This window comes from Cebidichthys violaceus, unplaced genomic scaffold, assembly GCF_023349555.1.
Source record: "Cebidichthys violaceus isolate CVI_PGR_0920_01 unplaced genomic scaffold, fCebVio1.0.p SCAF_243, whole genome shotgun sequence".
Lineage (NCBI taxonomy): Eukaryota > Metazoa > Chordata > Actinopteri > Perciformes > Stichaeidae > Cebidichthys > Cebidichthys violaceus.
The window spans coordinates 5,001-19,486 of record NW_027176421.1 but is presented as its reverse complement, the minus strand read 5'-3'; the positions used below and the strand labels follow the sequence as shown (position 1 = coordinate 19,486).

The window sequence follows — 14,486 nt, the reverse complement described above, 5'->3', positions numbered from 1 at the left end:
TGCAGGTTTGATAAGTCCACCTCAACACCCCACAACTGCCCCGTCATCAAAGAACCACCTACACCCCCTACCCCCTGCCAAGGGAGGTTGAACAGCTGGTCCTCTGGTGTGGTCAACAACCTGGAGCCGAACAAGCTAAATACTGTGAAGATGACAGTGGACTTCAGGAGGGGCTCCCCAACACTGCCCCCCCTCACCATACTCAACAACACTGCCTTATATTATTACTAGTATTTATGCCGTGTGATAGTAGTACTTTTACTTATATTATTAGTAGTATTTCTGCCGTGTGATAGTAGTACTTTTACTTATATTATTAGTAGTATTTCTGCCGTGTGATAGTAGTACTTTTACTTATATTATTAGTAGTATTTCTGCCGTGTGATAGTAGTACTTTTACTTATATTATTAGTAGTATTTCTGCCGTGTGATAGTAGTACTTTTACTTATATTATTAGTAGTATTTCTGCCGTGTGATAGTAGTACTTTCACTTATATTATTAGTAGTATTTCTGCCGTGTGATAGTCGTACTTTTACTTATATTATTAGTAGTATTTCTGCCGTGTGATAGTCGTACTTTTACTTATATTATTAGTAGTATTTCTGCCGTGTGATAGTAGTACTTTTACTTATATTATTAGTAGTATTTCTGTCGTGTGATAGTAGTACTTTCACTTATATTATCAGTAGTATTTCTGCCGTGTGGTAGTAGTACTTCTCCTTAATTAAAGCATCTGAATACTAATCTGGCGCATCGCTGGATAAACCCGCTGAGTTAATTGTATTCAGGCAGAACATCGTCTACCTCTCGCTTTGCACCAGGGGTCCTTCCAGCTAGCGCTAACGCTTGTTTAGCTGGCTAGCTAGCTAGCATGCTACGTACGCAGTGAGCTGTTGCTGGTTGCTCTCTGCTGAGAACGAGCTCAAACCATGTCAGGTTTGTTCACTTTATTCTACAAATGCATTCTAAACACGAAGACCACAACTACGTAACACTGCGGTGAAATGTCCCGCTGCGATAGCTTAGCGGCGTTACGTCAGTCACGCTACAGCACGTTAACGTTAAATCTGTTGTATTTCAAGCTAAGCCAAGCTAAGCTAACTAGCCTCTGATACGTGCTGCTCTTTAGTCTACAGTGAACGTGTTAATAACTAACTCAACGCCACGTCAACGTTCTACCTTCACTAGCACGTGGCGCTACTTTAGAGTTCTAGTTTTATCTCAAAACTAGAAATCTAAACTTACGACTGTTAACGCTGATCAGCTTTAACGTTGGATGTGGTCTAAACGTAATGTTAGCCGTCACATACTTGCACAATGACGTGAGGTTGCTCAGTGCGCAGCTAGTTCTTTTAGTTGATGTCGGTTCATATTAGTATTCATATTAGCTGAGATGCTAAGCTAACAGCATCAGGCCCCTATAAGGAAGTAACATGTAAATACTGTGCTTCTAGTCATTAACATGGGTCAGAGAGTGTGTGTGTGTGTGTGTGTGTGTGTGTGTGTGTGTGTGTGTGTGTGTGTGTGTGTGTGTGTGTGTGTGTGTACGTGTGTCTCTCTGTTTGTGTGTGTGTGTAATCTTCTAGTCATTAACATGGGTTGGTTAGTCACGCCTGGTTATTGTTGTTATTATTATTTATGAGTTGATAACATTCATTGTAGCTGCTAAACCACACGGTAACACCTGACGTCTCTCATTGTTACTAACTAGATATCAGGTGATCTCTGTCCTGAGATGTAAGTATATATATATATATATATATATATATATATATTAATAATCTATAAATACACCAGTCTGCAGTCATGTGCAGCTGTTAAAGGAGCGGCTCATAGTGTGAAGTGTTTCTACAAGTGGAGCATGAAGTTGAGGAGACGTATTCAGTCTGAGAACAAGTTGAAACGTGTGTGTGCGTGTGTGTGTGTGTGTGTGCGTGTGTGCGTGCGTGCGTGCGTGCGTGCGTGCGTGCGTGCGTTTTGCTGCGTATGATTTGAATCTGACCATAAATCTAAAGTTCTGCTTAGTCTCGTCGTGTAGTTCTGCTGCTTTTCTTCGTCATGTGACCGTAAACTGAATCTACCGACTCTTTGAAGTTCTGGTGAACAGAACCTGTGGAGTCGGTGAGATGGTTGAGGTGCTGGTGGACTCTGTTCGACCCTCACACTTCTCTCCTGTCCTCTGCAGTCTCCAGAGATGACCACTGACCTCTGCTCCGTCAGGTAGGACCACTCTCACACATCTCAGTCCTCCACCCGCCGTGGACCTGATCAGAACCGGACCTCCCCACCCCCACACAGAAGAGACGCCATGTACTGCCTCCAGTGGCTGCTCCCCGTGCTGCTCATCCCCAAGCCTCTGAACCCGGCGCTGTGGTTCAACCACTCCATGTTCATGGGCTTCTACCTGCTGAGCTTCCTGCTGGAGAGGAAGCCCTGCACCATCTGCGCGCTGGTCTTCCTCGCCGCCCTCTTCCTCATCTGCTACAGCTGCTGGGGGAACTGCTTCCTGTACCACTGCCAGGACGCCGCGCTGCCGGACGCCGCCCACGACCCGAACATTGTCGGGACCTAAGAGTTAAATAATAAGAGATATCAGGGAGCGGGGGGGGTGGCGGGATGGGGGAGGGGGGGGTTTAGGTGAACGAGGCGTCGCTGGAGAATCAATCTGCCGCAATGTGAGTGTGGACGAGGACACACTGTGGGGTTAGAGGGCTGTAGAGGTGAATACGGAGAGAGGAGGATTATGGGGGCTGTAGTTTCCATGCTGTAGAGACTCTGTAAACGTCTTACGTAACGGGAAGATGAGGACTTGAGACGCTACGAGGAGGACAAATATATTTCAATATCTGCAACTTTTCACTCCAGCATTAGAACGAGAGTCGACTTCCTGTGGTTCAGTGTTCCGGTTCCTCCACTGTCTCTCTCCGACTCGTTTACTTCCAGCGTTACTCGAGAGCCACGTCGGTTTCTCCCCCCCCCCCCAAAAAAAAGAAGGAAAAAAAAAAGCTGCCAAAAAACCCTCACAAACCTGCTGAGACGTGTGGAGTCTGACTGGCGGCCATGTTTGTTTCTCTGCGTCATGGGGGTGTTGATGAACTTTAAACCCGGTTAGTGTTAACGTTCGCTCCGGAGAGAAGAGGAGCGACGTAATGCTGACAACCAATGACTCTGCTGTGAACAATGATGCTGAGACCTGTCCTCTTGTTATTACCCACAATGCTCTGCAGCGCTCCTCAGTGTGAATGTGTCCGTCTCTCAACTCTTCTTCTTCTTCTTCTTCGCCGGTTGTCAGTTAGTTTTTCTTGTGCATGGGGTGACGTTCTCTTTCTTATTATTTCATTAAGTTCACAAACACATTTTAATGAATTAAAACAAAAGTGTGTGTGTGTGTGTGTGTGTGTGTGTGTGTGTGTGTGTGTGTGTGTGTGTGTGTGTGTGTGTGTGTGTGTGTGTGTGTGTGTGTGTGTGTGTGTGTCCTGTTGCAGTGCTCACTGCTGCATTATTGCTTTGATTTTAATTTAAATAAAGTTTTTTTTCTCTCAAAGTGTTAAACTGTGTCTCCGTAGTATGAAAGGTTTTGAGACGACTTACTTCATGTACTGTCCTGCAGTAAATACACGCGGTGTGTTTATTGTGTCTTCACTGTCCTCTCCTCCTCCAGGTCTCTACAACTTGTTTGATTTAAAACGTGTTTTAAAGGTGAAGAGAAGCAGCTCTTCACATCTTCTGTCTCAAATATGTAGTAAAACTACAGAAGTATAAATACCTGACGTGTTTGTTGGACGATAAAATAAAAGTGATCAGTCAGAATCACTGCTCATCCTTCGGGTTAATAACTATTGTTACACAGCTGGAAGTAGAACGTGATGAAGAATTCTCTGGGTTTGTCTGAAACAGATATTAAGATTATTATTATGATTATATCTGGTGTTATTAAAGGTGTAAATGTGATCAGCTGATCAGGACAGCATGTAGAACATGGGTGGTGTACAGCAGGTTAATAAATGATGTGAAGGGTTAACGAGAGTTAACTAAGCAGGTTAATAAATGATGTGAAAGGTTAACGAGAGTTAACTAAGCAGGTTAATAAATGATGTGAAGGGTTAACGAGAGTTAACTAAGCAGGTTAATAAATGATGTGAAGGGTTAACGAGAGTTAACTAAGCAGGTTAATAAATGATGTGAAGAGTTAACTAAGCAGGTTAATACATGATGTGAAGGGTTAACGAGAGTTAACTAAGCAGGTTAATACATGATGTGAAGGGTTAACGAGAGTTAACTAAGCAGGTTAATACATGATGTGAAGAGTTAACTAAGCAGCTTAATACATGATGTGAAGAGTTAACTAAGCAGCTTAATACATGATGTGAAGAGTTAACTAAGCAGGTTAATACATGATGTGAAGAGTTAACTAAGCAGGTTAATACATGATGTGAAGAGTTAACTAAGCAGCTTAATACATGATGTGAAGAGTTAACTAAGCAGGTTAATACATGATGTAAAGAGTTAACTAAGCAGGTTAATACATGATGTGAAGAGTTAACTAAGCAGGTTAATACATGATGTGAAGAGTTAACTAAGCAGGTTAATACATGATGTGAAGAGTTAACTAAGCAGGTTAATACATGATGTGAAGAGTTAACTAAGCAGGTTAATACATGATGTGAAGAGTTAACTAAGCAGGTTAATAAATGATGTGAAGAGTTAACTAGAGTTAACTAAGCAGGTTAATAATGATGTAAATAGTTAACTAGAGTTAACTAAGGTTAATAAATGATGTGAAGAGTTAACTATACATTACATTACATTACAGTCATTTAGCAGACGCTTTTATCCAAAGCGACTTACAATAAGTGCATCAACATTGGTAATCAAAAGAACTACTAATCACCAGAAGTCATAAGTACATTTCCTTTTCCAAACAAGCATCTAAGAGCATGAAGCAGAGCAGAACTCAGAGCCAAAGTACAGAAACAAGAAAAACAGTTAGTGCTATAAGTAATACGAATACAATAAGTGCAACAAGCTAGTATGAAAACAATAAGCGCTAAGTGGAAGGCTCAGGGTAGCACTTCCTGAAGAGGTGGGTCTTCAGCCTGATGAAAGATGGGCAGCGACTCCGCTGTCCTGACGTCAGTGGGAAGTTCATTCCACCACTGTGGGGCCAGGACAGAAAACAGACGTGACCGGGTCGATCGGCCACATGGACCTCTGAGCGATGGGGCGACCGATCGCCCCGAGGCAGCAGAGAGAAGTGGTCGGGCGGGGGTGTAAGGCTTGACCATGGCCTAACTATACAGGTTAATACATGATATAAAGAGTTAACTAGAGTTAACTAAGCAGGTTAATACATGATATAAAGAGTTAACTAGAGTTAACTAAGCAGGTTAATACATGATGTAAAGAGTTAACTCAGCAGGTTAATAAATTATGTGAAGAGTTAACTAGAGTTAACTAGAGATGATGATGCAACTGAAGAGATTCAGTGTTTCTTCTGCTTTAGTTTGTTTTATGTTTTTAAGATCTAAAACATCTCATCTCTTACACACATGACAGAGGTATACAGTTTAATAATTATATCATAATATATATATTATACAAGTGTCAACATATTTACTGTATTTTACATGTTTCTGGGTCCTTTGACTGGTGACTCATTCATTTCTCTTTAAGTGAGGAAGTTTTAATAATACATACAAATGAAAGAGTCTCCAGGTCTGAATTAGAAAGTATCACTTAGATATTTGAGATGTATATCTTCTCTTCATGATACAAATATATCGTAGTATTTATTGTAGTTGTACTTCTGTTTCCTCTGAAGAAGTATTTTACATCCACAGAGAGATTCAGGTTTATTCTCTCGTAGTATTAAATACAATAAAACACATTTCTACAGCAATATACATCCAGTTACAATTAAAAACATCAATGTGGGCGGGGTCAGCTAGCTAGTGTTAGCTCGTCTGAATCTTCAGGGACTCAGAAATATTATATATTATATTATCAATAATTACAATGTTCTTATGATGTAAGCAAAATCGTTAATTATAAAATCATGAAGATCAACTATGAGCAAAATAGTAAAATGTCTGAATCATAAATAAAAGAGTTTTTAGGGGCTGATCACAGCGGGACGTTGTTCATATTATCAAAGTCCTTTTAGCAGAAAAGTAATGAAATTACTTAAGAACAACAATAATCAAAGTTCTTATGAAAGGAGAAAAATACTTATTTACAGAAAATGTAATAAACTTATGAAATAAGAAAAACCCATAATTACATAATATTGTAAATTCATGAAGTACAAAATAAGCAACATTTTAATGAAAAAGGTAATTTTGTTAATTACAAAATCAAGTGAAACGTTAATGATTTAAGCAAAATCTTTTATTATAATTTTTTTAAATTCCTTAATTACAAAATGAAGTAAATTTAATAAGAACAAAAAATTGCTAAATTCTTATGAAATAAGAACAATTCTGAACAATAACATTTTTTTTCAGAATTGTGAACAATTTCTGAACAAGACGTGAATCTTTTTAAAGATTCACGTCTTCAGCAGGAACCAATGGGCTTGGAGCTGAGAGCCACAGACAGGAAGTCAGAAGGTATGGAGAGACCAACACATTGTTGAGAGGAAGAAAGACAGTCTATAATAATGTAATGTTTATGGGAACATTCGTATCAAAGGGAGCTGATGGTGGTTGTGTGGTAGAAATCATCTGGATGTGAGAGTAGTTCCTTGGAGGAGCTACTCCGCGCCCTGAGCTCCTTCTTCTTCAGCTGCAGGAACACCCAGGTTCTAAGGACCCAGCTCAGTGTTCTTCTGTCTGCACGGTATCCGCCCCCTGTTGGCCTGGAGAGACATGACACCACAATCCTGTCTTCAGTTCACTAAACACAGAGCGAGAGCTTCATTTCAGTCGCTGGTCTAAACAACAGACGTGGGTCAGTACCTTACAGTAGAAGTAAAGGGCAACGTTCACCACCAGCAGAGTCAGCGGCAGGATGATCGCTTTGATGATCAGAGGTGTTGGATCTGAACAAACACATGGACAGTCATCACATCACACGACATCATGAGTCCAACAGCTCCCATTGACCCTGAAACCTACAATCACTGACACGTAATACTCTTCATGTTTACTTCATGTTCACTGTTTGAACCACAGACGTTAGAGAAGAAGTGGACGTAGGCGTCAAGACGTCACTCATTGGTTTGTGGACTGTGGCCGTCGCCATCTTGGTTTTTACAACCAGTGAACAGGAAGTGACCATATTTGGACTGAGGAGGAGTGACGTAGAGACGCCGTATACGTCTCTGGTAGAGACCTGTCAATCACTATGTAGCCCCGCCCCTAAAGCATCCCCTGCTTTATGGTCTGTTTGACTCTAAATAGACCATAATGTACTAAATGAACATCATGCTGTATTGAAGAAGACTGTAAACTAGAGATTGAGACCATAAACTCATGTTTACAATGTTTACTGAGGGAATAAATCAAGAGAGAAGTAGAGTCATTTTAGACTAGACTTCTATACAACCAGAGGAGTTGCCCCCTGGTGGACACTAAAGAGAATCTGGTTGTCGTGTCAATGATGTCATCACGTACGTCCTGTTTTCATCACCAGAGCTCCTGGTCAGAGCTGGACCATGCTGCGCTGTGATTGGCCAGTCAGCTTTAAAGGGGCGGGACTTAGTGAAGAGTCAATCGAAAGCGTAGTCGCTATCGTTAACGACTGTCTCAGCGTTTGGTTTCCAGGATAACCCTGGTTCTCTGAGTGAGGTATCGGAGCACACCGCCCTTCTTGCTTCTGATAGGTGGAGAAACTACACTTGAAAATGTCGAGTTGGGGGCTAAGGGGTGTTATGACTGATGTGGTGGCAGTGGAGCTTTGTGATTGGTCACATCAGAAGGTGCTTCAGTTCTCAGAGGACCAGCGTTATCCTGGTAACCAAACCTGCTCTGTCCTACAGTATATTGTTAGTTGTTGCCTTTAATACACTGTGTTTAGGTTTGGTTACTATATGACATGTGTAACACAATGACAGGAGTCACAGAGTCATTCCAGAAACAACAACATGCATGGACTCTGTGGTCAGCTGATCATCTTCAGTCAGTTTGGACCAATCATCTTCAAACCTGCATGTAAACAGTCAGCTTACCTAAGACAGTGATGGAGATCAGATGGCTCTCAGAGGAGAAGGTATGATTAAAAACATAGAGGTGATAAACACAGCTGTAGCTTCCATGGTGGGCGGGCTCTGCAGCAGGAAACAGGAAGTGGGCAAAGTGACTGACAGCTGGCTGGGTGTAGTTGTGTGCTGAGTTGGAGGAGGTGAAGGTGAGCTGGAAGGAGCCTCCTGGGTACTGTGGCTGGATGGAGCAGAAGATGGTGAAGGTGGAGCGCCTGAGCGCCCGAGCCTCCTGCTGCTGGGCCTCGGAGACCCCGTACATTGAGGAGGACACAGTGATGATTGGCTGAAGCAGCAGGCCTGTAAACACAGAGAGATGATGAAAGTTCATGTTTACCCTCCGTTGAACAAGATGGACCTGAATAAGGACGTGATGTCACAGGTCTGATAGACAGACAGACAGGTGTGTCCTCTCAGGCAGAGCTCAACAGTCTATGGAGGGTTTGAAGCTTCCAGAAACAAGCCCACCTCTCTACACTTCAGGATGTCGTTGTCCTGGATAACTTTACAGTTCAGTCCAATGGAAACCCACTGACTGTCACTGTGACAGAGGAAGGAACATACTGGAAACATTGCTGTCAGAGATGATATCAGAGATGATGTCACTGATGGGCTTACCTGAGCAGGTGAGATTCACGATGGAGGAAGAGTAATCTGATATTAAACACTCTCTCAGAGCAGATCCAGACTGAACACAGAAAGGGTACATCCACCACACAGATCTCTGTGAGGACTCCTTTCTCTGTCTGATAGAAACAGCAGAGCCACAGTCCAGATCGCTACAGACAGCAGCTGCTTCCTTCAGGTTCCAGTCAGAGTAATATACTGGTCTCCAGTCTCCTTGATGTTTCACCTCCAGTGTTCCATCACAGCGACCGACTCCTCCCACCAACCTGACAGGTTCTGAACAGAAACAAGAGAGTCGTCAGTAAAAGAACAAAGTGAGTTTCAGTAGAACAGAAATGAACCAGATCAAAGCTGCAGCTCCTCTTCTACCTGAGCAGGTGAGTCCAACAGCTTTGCCAGGTGAGCAGGTGTTTCTATCTGAGCCTGAGTTTCTACAGTCCAGGAGAGCAGACTCATGGCCTCCACACTGGAACTCTTTGGTCCACATTGGAGCCTCCACTTCTCCATAGAGCGCCCCCTGGAGGACTGAAGGAGCCCCACAGCCAAGCTCCCTACAGACCACCTCTGCATCCTGCTGGTCAAAGTCATCTTCACACACTGAGGACCACCGCTGGTTAGACTGGTTAGACTGGTTAGACTTCACCTCCAGTCTGCCTGAGCACAGACTAGTCCCATTCACCAGCCTGACAGAGTCTGGAGAGATGATAGAAGATGAAAGAGAGAGAGATAGAAGACACCAGACACTAAATAACAAGATGTCATGAAACAATAATTCAGAGACACAATTAAATAATACAATAAGTCAATAATATTTATAATAACAATAATCAGTAACCAGCTAGCTAAGTTAGTTTAAAACACAAATATCAAAAGATCATGAACTTAACATATTTAGTCAGACTGGGAGGAGAATTCTTTTAACATTTACTGAGATACAAACAGCGTCTGTCTTGTCTGCAATGTGAGCGTGGTCTTACCAAAGTAGGACACTTTGGAGCTGCATTACAAAACGGTGCACAGAAGCTCAGAGACGGATTAGTGCTACTGGGTTCATCATGTTGTGCTAACAGAGAGAATGTTCCTCTACTTCCTTTATTATCATGTAGAATTCACCAGCAAGCGTTGTGGTGGAAGATGTTCAACATGAAAGAAGGGAGGGATGTTGCCTTGAAGATTGAGAGTTCTGTTGGGACCAGGACTCTACAGAGAATGGTATTCTGGACTCACTTGGAGGAGAAGGGCTTTGAACACAGAGACCTACTGCTGCACACTGATGTAAGATGTCTGAGCAGAGGAACATTGTTGTTGACATTCAGTGAGACTTTCTGAATCTTTCATTATATGCCGAAGATGCACAGCTAGAGGACTACCTGTGGCTTCTGGATTCAGTGTTTGTGACAGATCTCCCTTTACTGTTCAACGAAGCTGATTCAGAGCTGCAGGATTATGATGAACATGTCATCAACAGGATCAGTGAAGGAAACACGTTTAAAAGACACAACTGCTGTCAAGTAGGCTTTAATGCTGTGAACTTTCCTCACATGCAGACAGAAGTGAAACATCAGGACAAAGACATTGTGCAGCTTGACATCTATGAGGAGCAACATGAGAACATCAGAAGAGCTTTACTGAGAGCTAAATAGTATCAGTGTTCCACCTGGACAGCTTTGCTGCTGAGACAGAGATTCTCTCACTGCACATTTACTTTGAGATCAAATCAAGGGAAACACCTGGCATGAATGAAGAGTTATGGGACTTACTGATGGAACACAAGTATCCACACCTCAGAAGATGTGCCTTGAACTTGATGAAGAAACATGTCTCCACTTCAGCAACACCAGGTGCTGAGCCAGTAGAGTTAAACAAGCAAAAAAGTCACTTTTGAAAGCAAACAATGGGGAATCTAATGGTACACCGAATAAGGAAGAGACAGGTGAAGGCTCATGAAGGGATAGAGCCACCTCAGAGAGTGTTTTATACACAGATTCCCAGGATGTAGTTAGGGGGGGACTGGACCAAAACATAGGAAGTAGATTGACACATAGATGATGTCACTGATGGGCTTACCTGAGCAGATGAGAACCAGGATGGAGTAAGAGGAACCTGATGTTAAACACTTTCTGAGAACAGATGCAGACTGAACACAGAGTGAATTGATCCCCCACACAGATCTCTGTGAGGACTCTCTCCGTCTGACAGAAACAGCAAAGCCACAGTCCAGATCTCTACAGGCAACAGCTGCTGTCTTCAGGGTCCTGTCGGAGCCATCTACTGGCATCCAGTCTCCTTGATGTTTCACCTCCAGTGTTCCATCACAGCGACCGACTCCTCCCACCAACCTGACAGGTTCTGAACAGAAACAAGAGAGTCGTCAGTAAAAGAACAAAGTGAGGTTCAGTAGAACAGAAATGAACCAGATCAAAGCTGCAGCTCCTCTTCTACCTGAGCAGGTGAGTCCAACAGCTTTGCCAGGTGAGCAGGTGTTTCTATCTGAGCCTGACCTTCTACAGTCCAGGAGAGCAGACTCATTGCCTCCACACTGGAACTCTTTGGTCCACATTGGAGCCTCCACTTCTCCATAGAGCGCCCCCTGGAGGACTGAAGGAGCCCCACAGCCAAGCTCCCTACAGACCACCTCTGCATCCTGCTGGTCAAAGTCATCTTCACACACTGAGGACCACCGCTGGTTAGACTGGTTAGACTGGTTAGATTTCACCTCCAGTCTGCCTGAGCACAGACTAGTCCCATTCACCAGCCTGACAGAGTCTGGAGAGATGATAGAAGATGAAAGAGAGAGAGATAGAAGACACCAGACACTAAATAACAAGATGCCATGAAACAATAATTCAGAGATTCAGAAACAAGAGAGTCATCAGTAAAACATATTTAAATTAATAAAAGATCAAACTACAACGTGAGTGCTGATTCTGCTTTATTTGTTCTTTATTTCTCTTTTCTTTCTCTATTTACCTGTTGATGTGTGATTTCCTTCAGCCTGGAGTCCTGGAGAAATAGACACATATTTGTTGTTTTAAGTAAATGTAAAAAAAATACACAAATATTTGTTTCTAAATGTATTTGCAATTTTCATCTGAATGTATTGTGATGTTGTTACATTTATATATTCAGACAGATGAACCTGCATTTAAAAACAAGAATGTTTTTAGACGTCTCCTTCCTTTTCAGCCAATCACAGAAGAGTAGATTAAAGGATATTATTTGTTATGACAATACGACAAAAACGAGAAAAAAATTGTGATATTTTAATTTATTTTTAATTGAATTTTTAATTATTATTTCGCCATATCCTGAGGGAAGGGGCTAAACACAGAGAAATGTCCAAAGTTAAGAAGACAGCAGCTCACATCCAAACATCTCCAACACACCCACCATCACATAGAACCACAACAAGCTTTGTCTTGTAAAAGGGTTCAACCAATCAGAGGCAGTGAGTCATGATGGTCTCTCAGTTCTCAGTGATGAATACGTTGTGTTTTCTGTGAGTTCTTCATAATAAAAGCCCCCATTGTGATTGTCTTGTTGAGGTGTTTTAATGAGAAGCAGCAGTAATTGATATCAGTCAGCATTAGCAGTAACTTAATGCTGCTCTGATCTGTCTGTAGGAGAGTGAACAGGAAACAGTGAGCCTGATATCAGATCACATGGAGGCTGGTACAGATCATGCAGCATGTGTGTGTATGTGTATGTGTGTGTGTATGTGTGTGTGTATGTGTGTGTGTGAGTATGTATCTGTGTGTGTATGTGTGTGTGTGAGTATGTATCTGTGTGTGTGTGTGTGTGTGTGTGTGTGTGTGTGTGTGTGTGAGTAAATGTGTGTGTGTGTGAGTATATAGGTGTGTGAGTATATATCTGTGTGTGTGTGTGTGTGTGTGTGTGTGTGTGTGTGTGTGTGTGTGTGTGTGTGTGTGAATAAATGTGTGTGTGTGTGAGTATATAGGTGTGTGAGTATATATCTGTGTGTGTGTGTGTGTGTGTGTGTGTGTGTGTGTGTGTGAGTGTATGTGTGTGTGAATCAGAGTCCTACCTGAGCTCCACAGCAACAGTAGCATCAACAGGTGATCCATGATGTCCAGGTAGACCGTCTCTTTGCCCGTCTCTCTGTCCGTCTCTCTGTCCGTCTCTCTGCTCGTCTCTCTGCTCGTCTGTGTGTCTGTGTGCTGTCCTCGGTGTATATCTGGGTACAGGAAGAGGTGGCACTTTACTGATGGCTTATCTGTCTTTAGTTTTACAGAGAAGAGTCTCTGTCACATGATCAGCTTCTTCTGTCCACCATGTTTCCAGTGTGACCAGTGGATCAGACACTTCTTCACTCTGGTGTCTTGTTCTCACTTTGGTCTGACACCAATCTGTTTAGTTATTGTCCTGTACAGCATGTGGGCTCATGGAAGTAGTGTAGAACCATATAAGTATAGATCTATAGAGCTAGATAAATAGAAATATAGGAAAGAGTTAGATTCTCTTTTTTTGAGTCTCTTTGTAGTTGGTTCACATCTCTATGTAGTCATTTGTGGTTTTCTTTTAACTTTTAGTGTTGTTTTGAGTCTCTTTGTAGTTATTTTAAAACCTTTGTGTTTCTCTTTGTAGTTATTTTAAAACCTTTGTTTCTCTTTGTAGTAGTTTTACTCTTTGTAGTTGTTTTGAAACGTTTGTGTTTAAGTCTCTTTGTAATCATCTTTTTACTTCTTTTTGGTTGTTTTAAAACTTGTATTGTTGTTTTGAGTCTCTTTGTAGTAGGTTTACATTTCTTTGTAGTCATTTTACTCATTGTGGTTGTTTTACATCTCTTTGTGTTTGTTTTAACTTTCGTGGTTGAATTGAGTCTCTCTGTAGACGTTTTAAATCATATGTTGTTTTGAGTCTCTTTGTAGTCAGTTTATGTATCTTCGTGGTTGTTTTTTAACGTTTTGTGGTTGTTTTGAGTATCTTTCTCGCTGACTTTGTCTTTGTTAAATCTGTCCATTTAAGATGATATTTACACTTTGTGAATTTTAGCAAACCTTTCTGAACTGTGTTTCTGTGACATTGATGATCTTTACTTTCACAAGAAGCTGCTGACTGATTGCAGATCATATGATTGTTTCCATGACAACCAGGAAAGGCTGAGATGTTCCTATCAGATTAATGTTGTCAGCATCCTTTTATTACTTCCGTTACATGTTTCAACATCAGCAGAGAGTCATTCAGAGGAAACATTACAGCTGCTAATAACCATAATATTGATAGTTGATGAATCCATCAGTTATGTTTTTAAAGTAATCATTGAGTCTATAAAACACGAGTGGTGTTTAGTGCATCACACATTATTGAGATTGAGTCCAAGGTGACATCTTCAAATGTCTCGGTTTGTCCGACCGAGAGTCCAAAAGCCAAAGATATTCAGTAGAGTCAAACTTACACACCTGCCTGTCACTTTTCAGAGGTCTTGTTGGAGTCCTGATCCAGACCCCTGGACATTGTAAAAATGCTGAAAATGTTCCCTGTTGTATTTGTTAGAATATTGTGAGGAGTAAATGATCACATTTTAGCGCTGTGATCACATTTGTTGAACTAAAAACCTCCATAAACACGATGCAGAGTTGACTTGTACTTTCTCTTCCTTGCACACAAAAAGCTGACTAACGTCTTCTTCTCACAACATT

At 41.8% G+C, this 14,486-nt stretch overlaps 2 protein-coding genes across 2 annotated transcripts; one reads left to right on the top strand and one right to left on the bottom strand.

Moving 5' to 3' along the window:
• The first annotated feature begins 828 nt into the window (after nucleotides 1–828).
• Nucleotides 829–2,602, top strand: blcap (bladder cancer associated protein). Its single transcript, XM_068719938.1, has 2 exons — nucleotides 829–938; nucleotides 2,188–2,602. The coding sequence occupies exon 2, from the start codon at nucleotides 2,311–2,313 to the stop codon at nucleotides 2,572–2,574; it is 264 nt and encodes an 87-aa protein (XP_068576039.1). The 5' UTR covers nucleotides 829–938; nucleotides 2,188–2,310; the 3' UTR covers nucleotides 2,575–2,602.
• Nucleotides 2,603–6,804: 4,202 nt separating this feature from the next.
• On the bottom strand, nucleotides 6,805–12,911 carry LOC137879308 (scavenger receptor cysteine-rich type 1 protein M130-like). Its single transcript, XM_068719927.1, has 6 exons — nucleotides 12,872–12,911; nucleotides 11,065–11,175; nucleotides 9,196–9,522; nucleotides 8,818–9,102; nucleotides 7,079–7,094; nucleotides 6,805–6,886 (listed from the first exon to the last, which is right to left on the bottom strand). Exons 1-6 carry the CDS (start codon nucleotides 12,909–12,911, stop codon nucleotides 6,805–6,807), a joined length of 861 nt encoding a protein of 286 aa, XP_068576028.1.
• Between the last annotated feature and the right edge of the window lie 1,575 nt (nucleotides 12,912–14,486).

What these genes read in the sequence shown, in the direction of transcription:
- blcap (XM_068719938.1), top strand. Translation starts at nt 2,311, where the DNA reads ATGTACTGCCTCCAGTGGCTGCTCCCCGTGCTGCTCATCCCCAAGCCT.
- LOC137879308 (XM_068719927.1), bottom strand. Translation starts at nt 12,911, where the DNA reads ATGGATCACCTGTTGATGCTACTGTTGCTGTGGAGCTCAG. An exon ending in ACTGTTGCTGTGGAGCTCAG is followed by an intron (nt 11,176 to 12,871) that starts GTAGGACTCTGA and finishes GTTTCTGTTCAG; the next exon opens with AACCTGTCAGGTTGGTGGGA. An exon ending in TGTTGGACTCACCTGCTCAG is followed by an intron (nt 9,103 to 9,195) that starts GTAGAAGAGGAG and finishes GTTTCTGTTCAG; the next exon opens with AACCTGTCAGGTTGGTGGGA.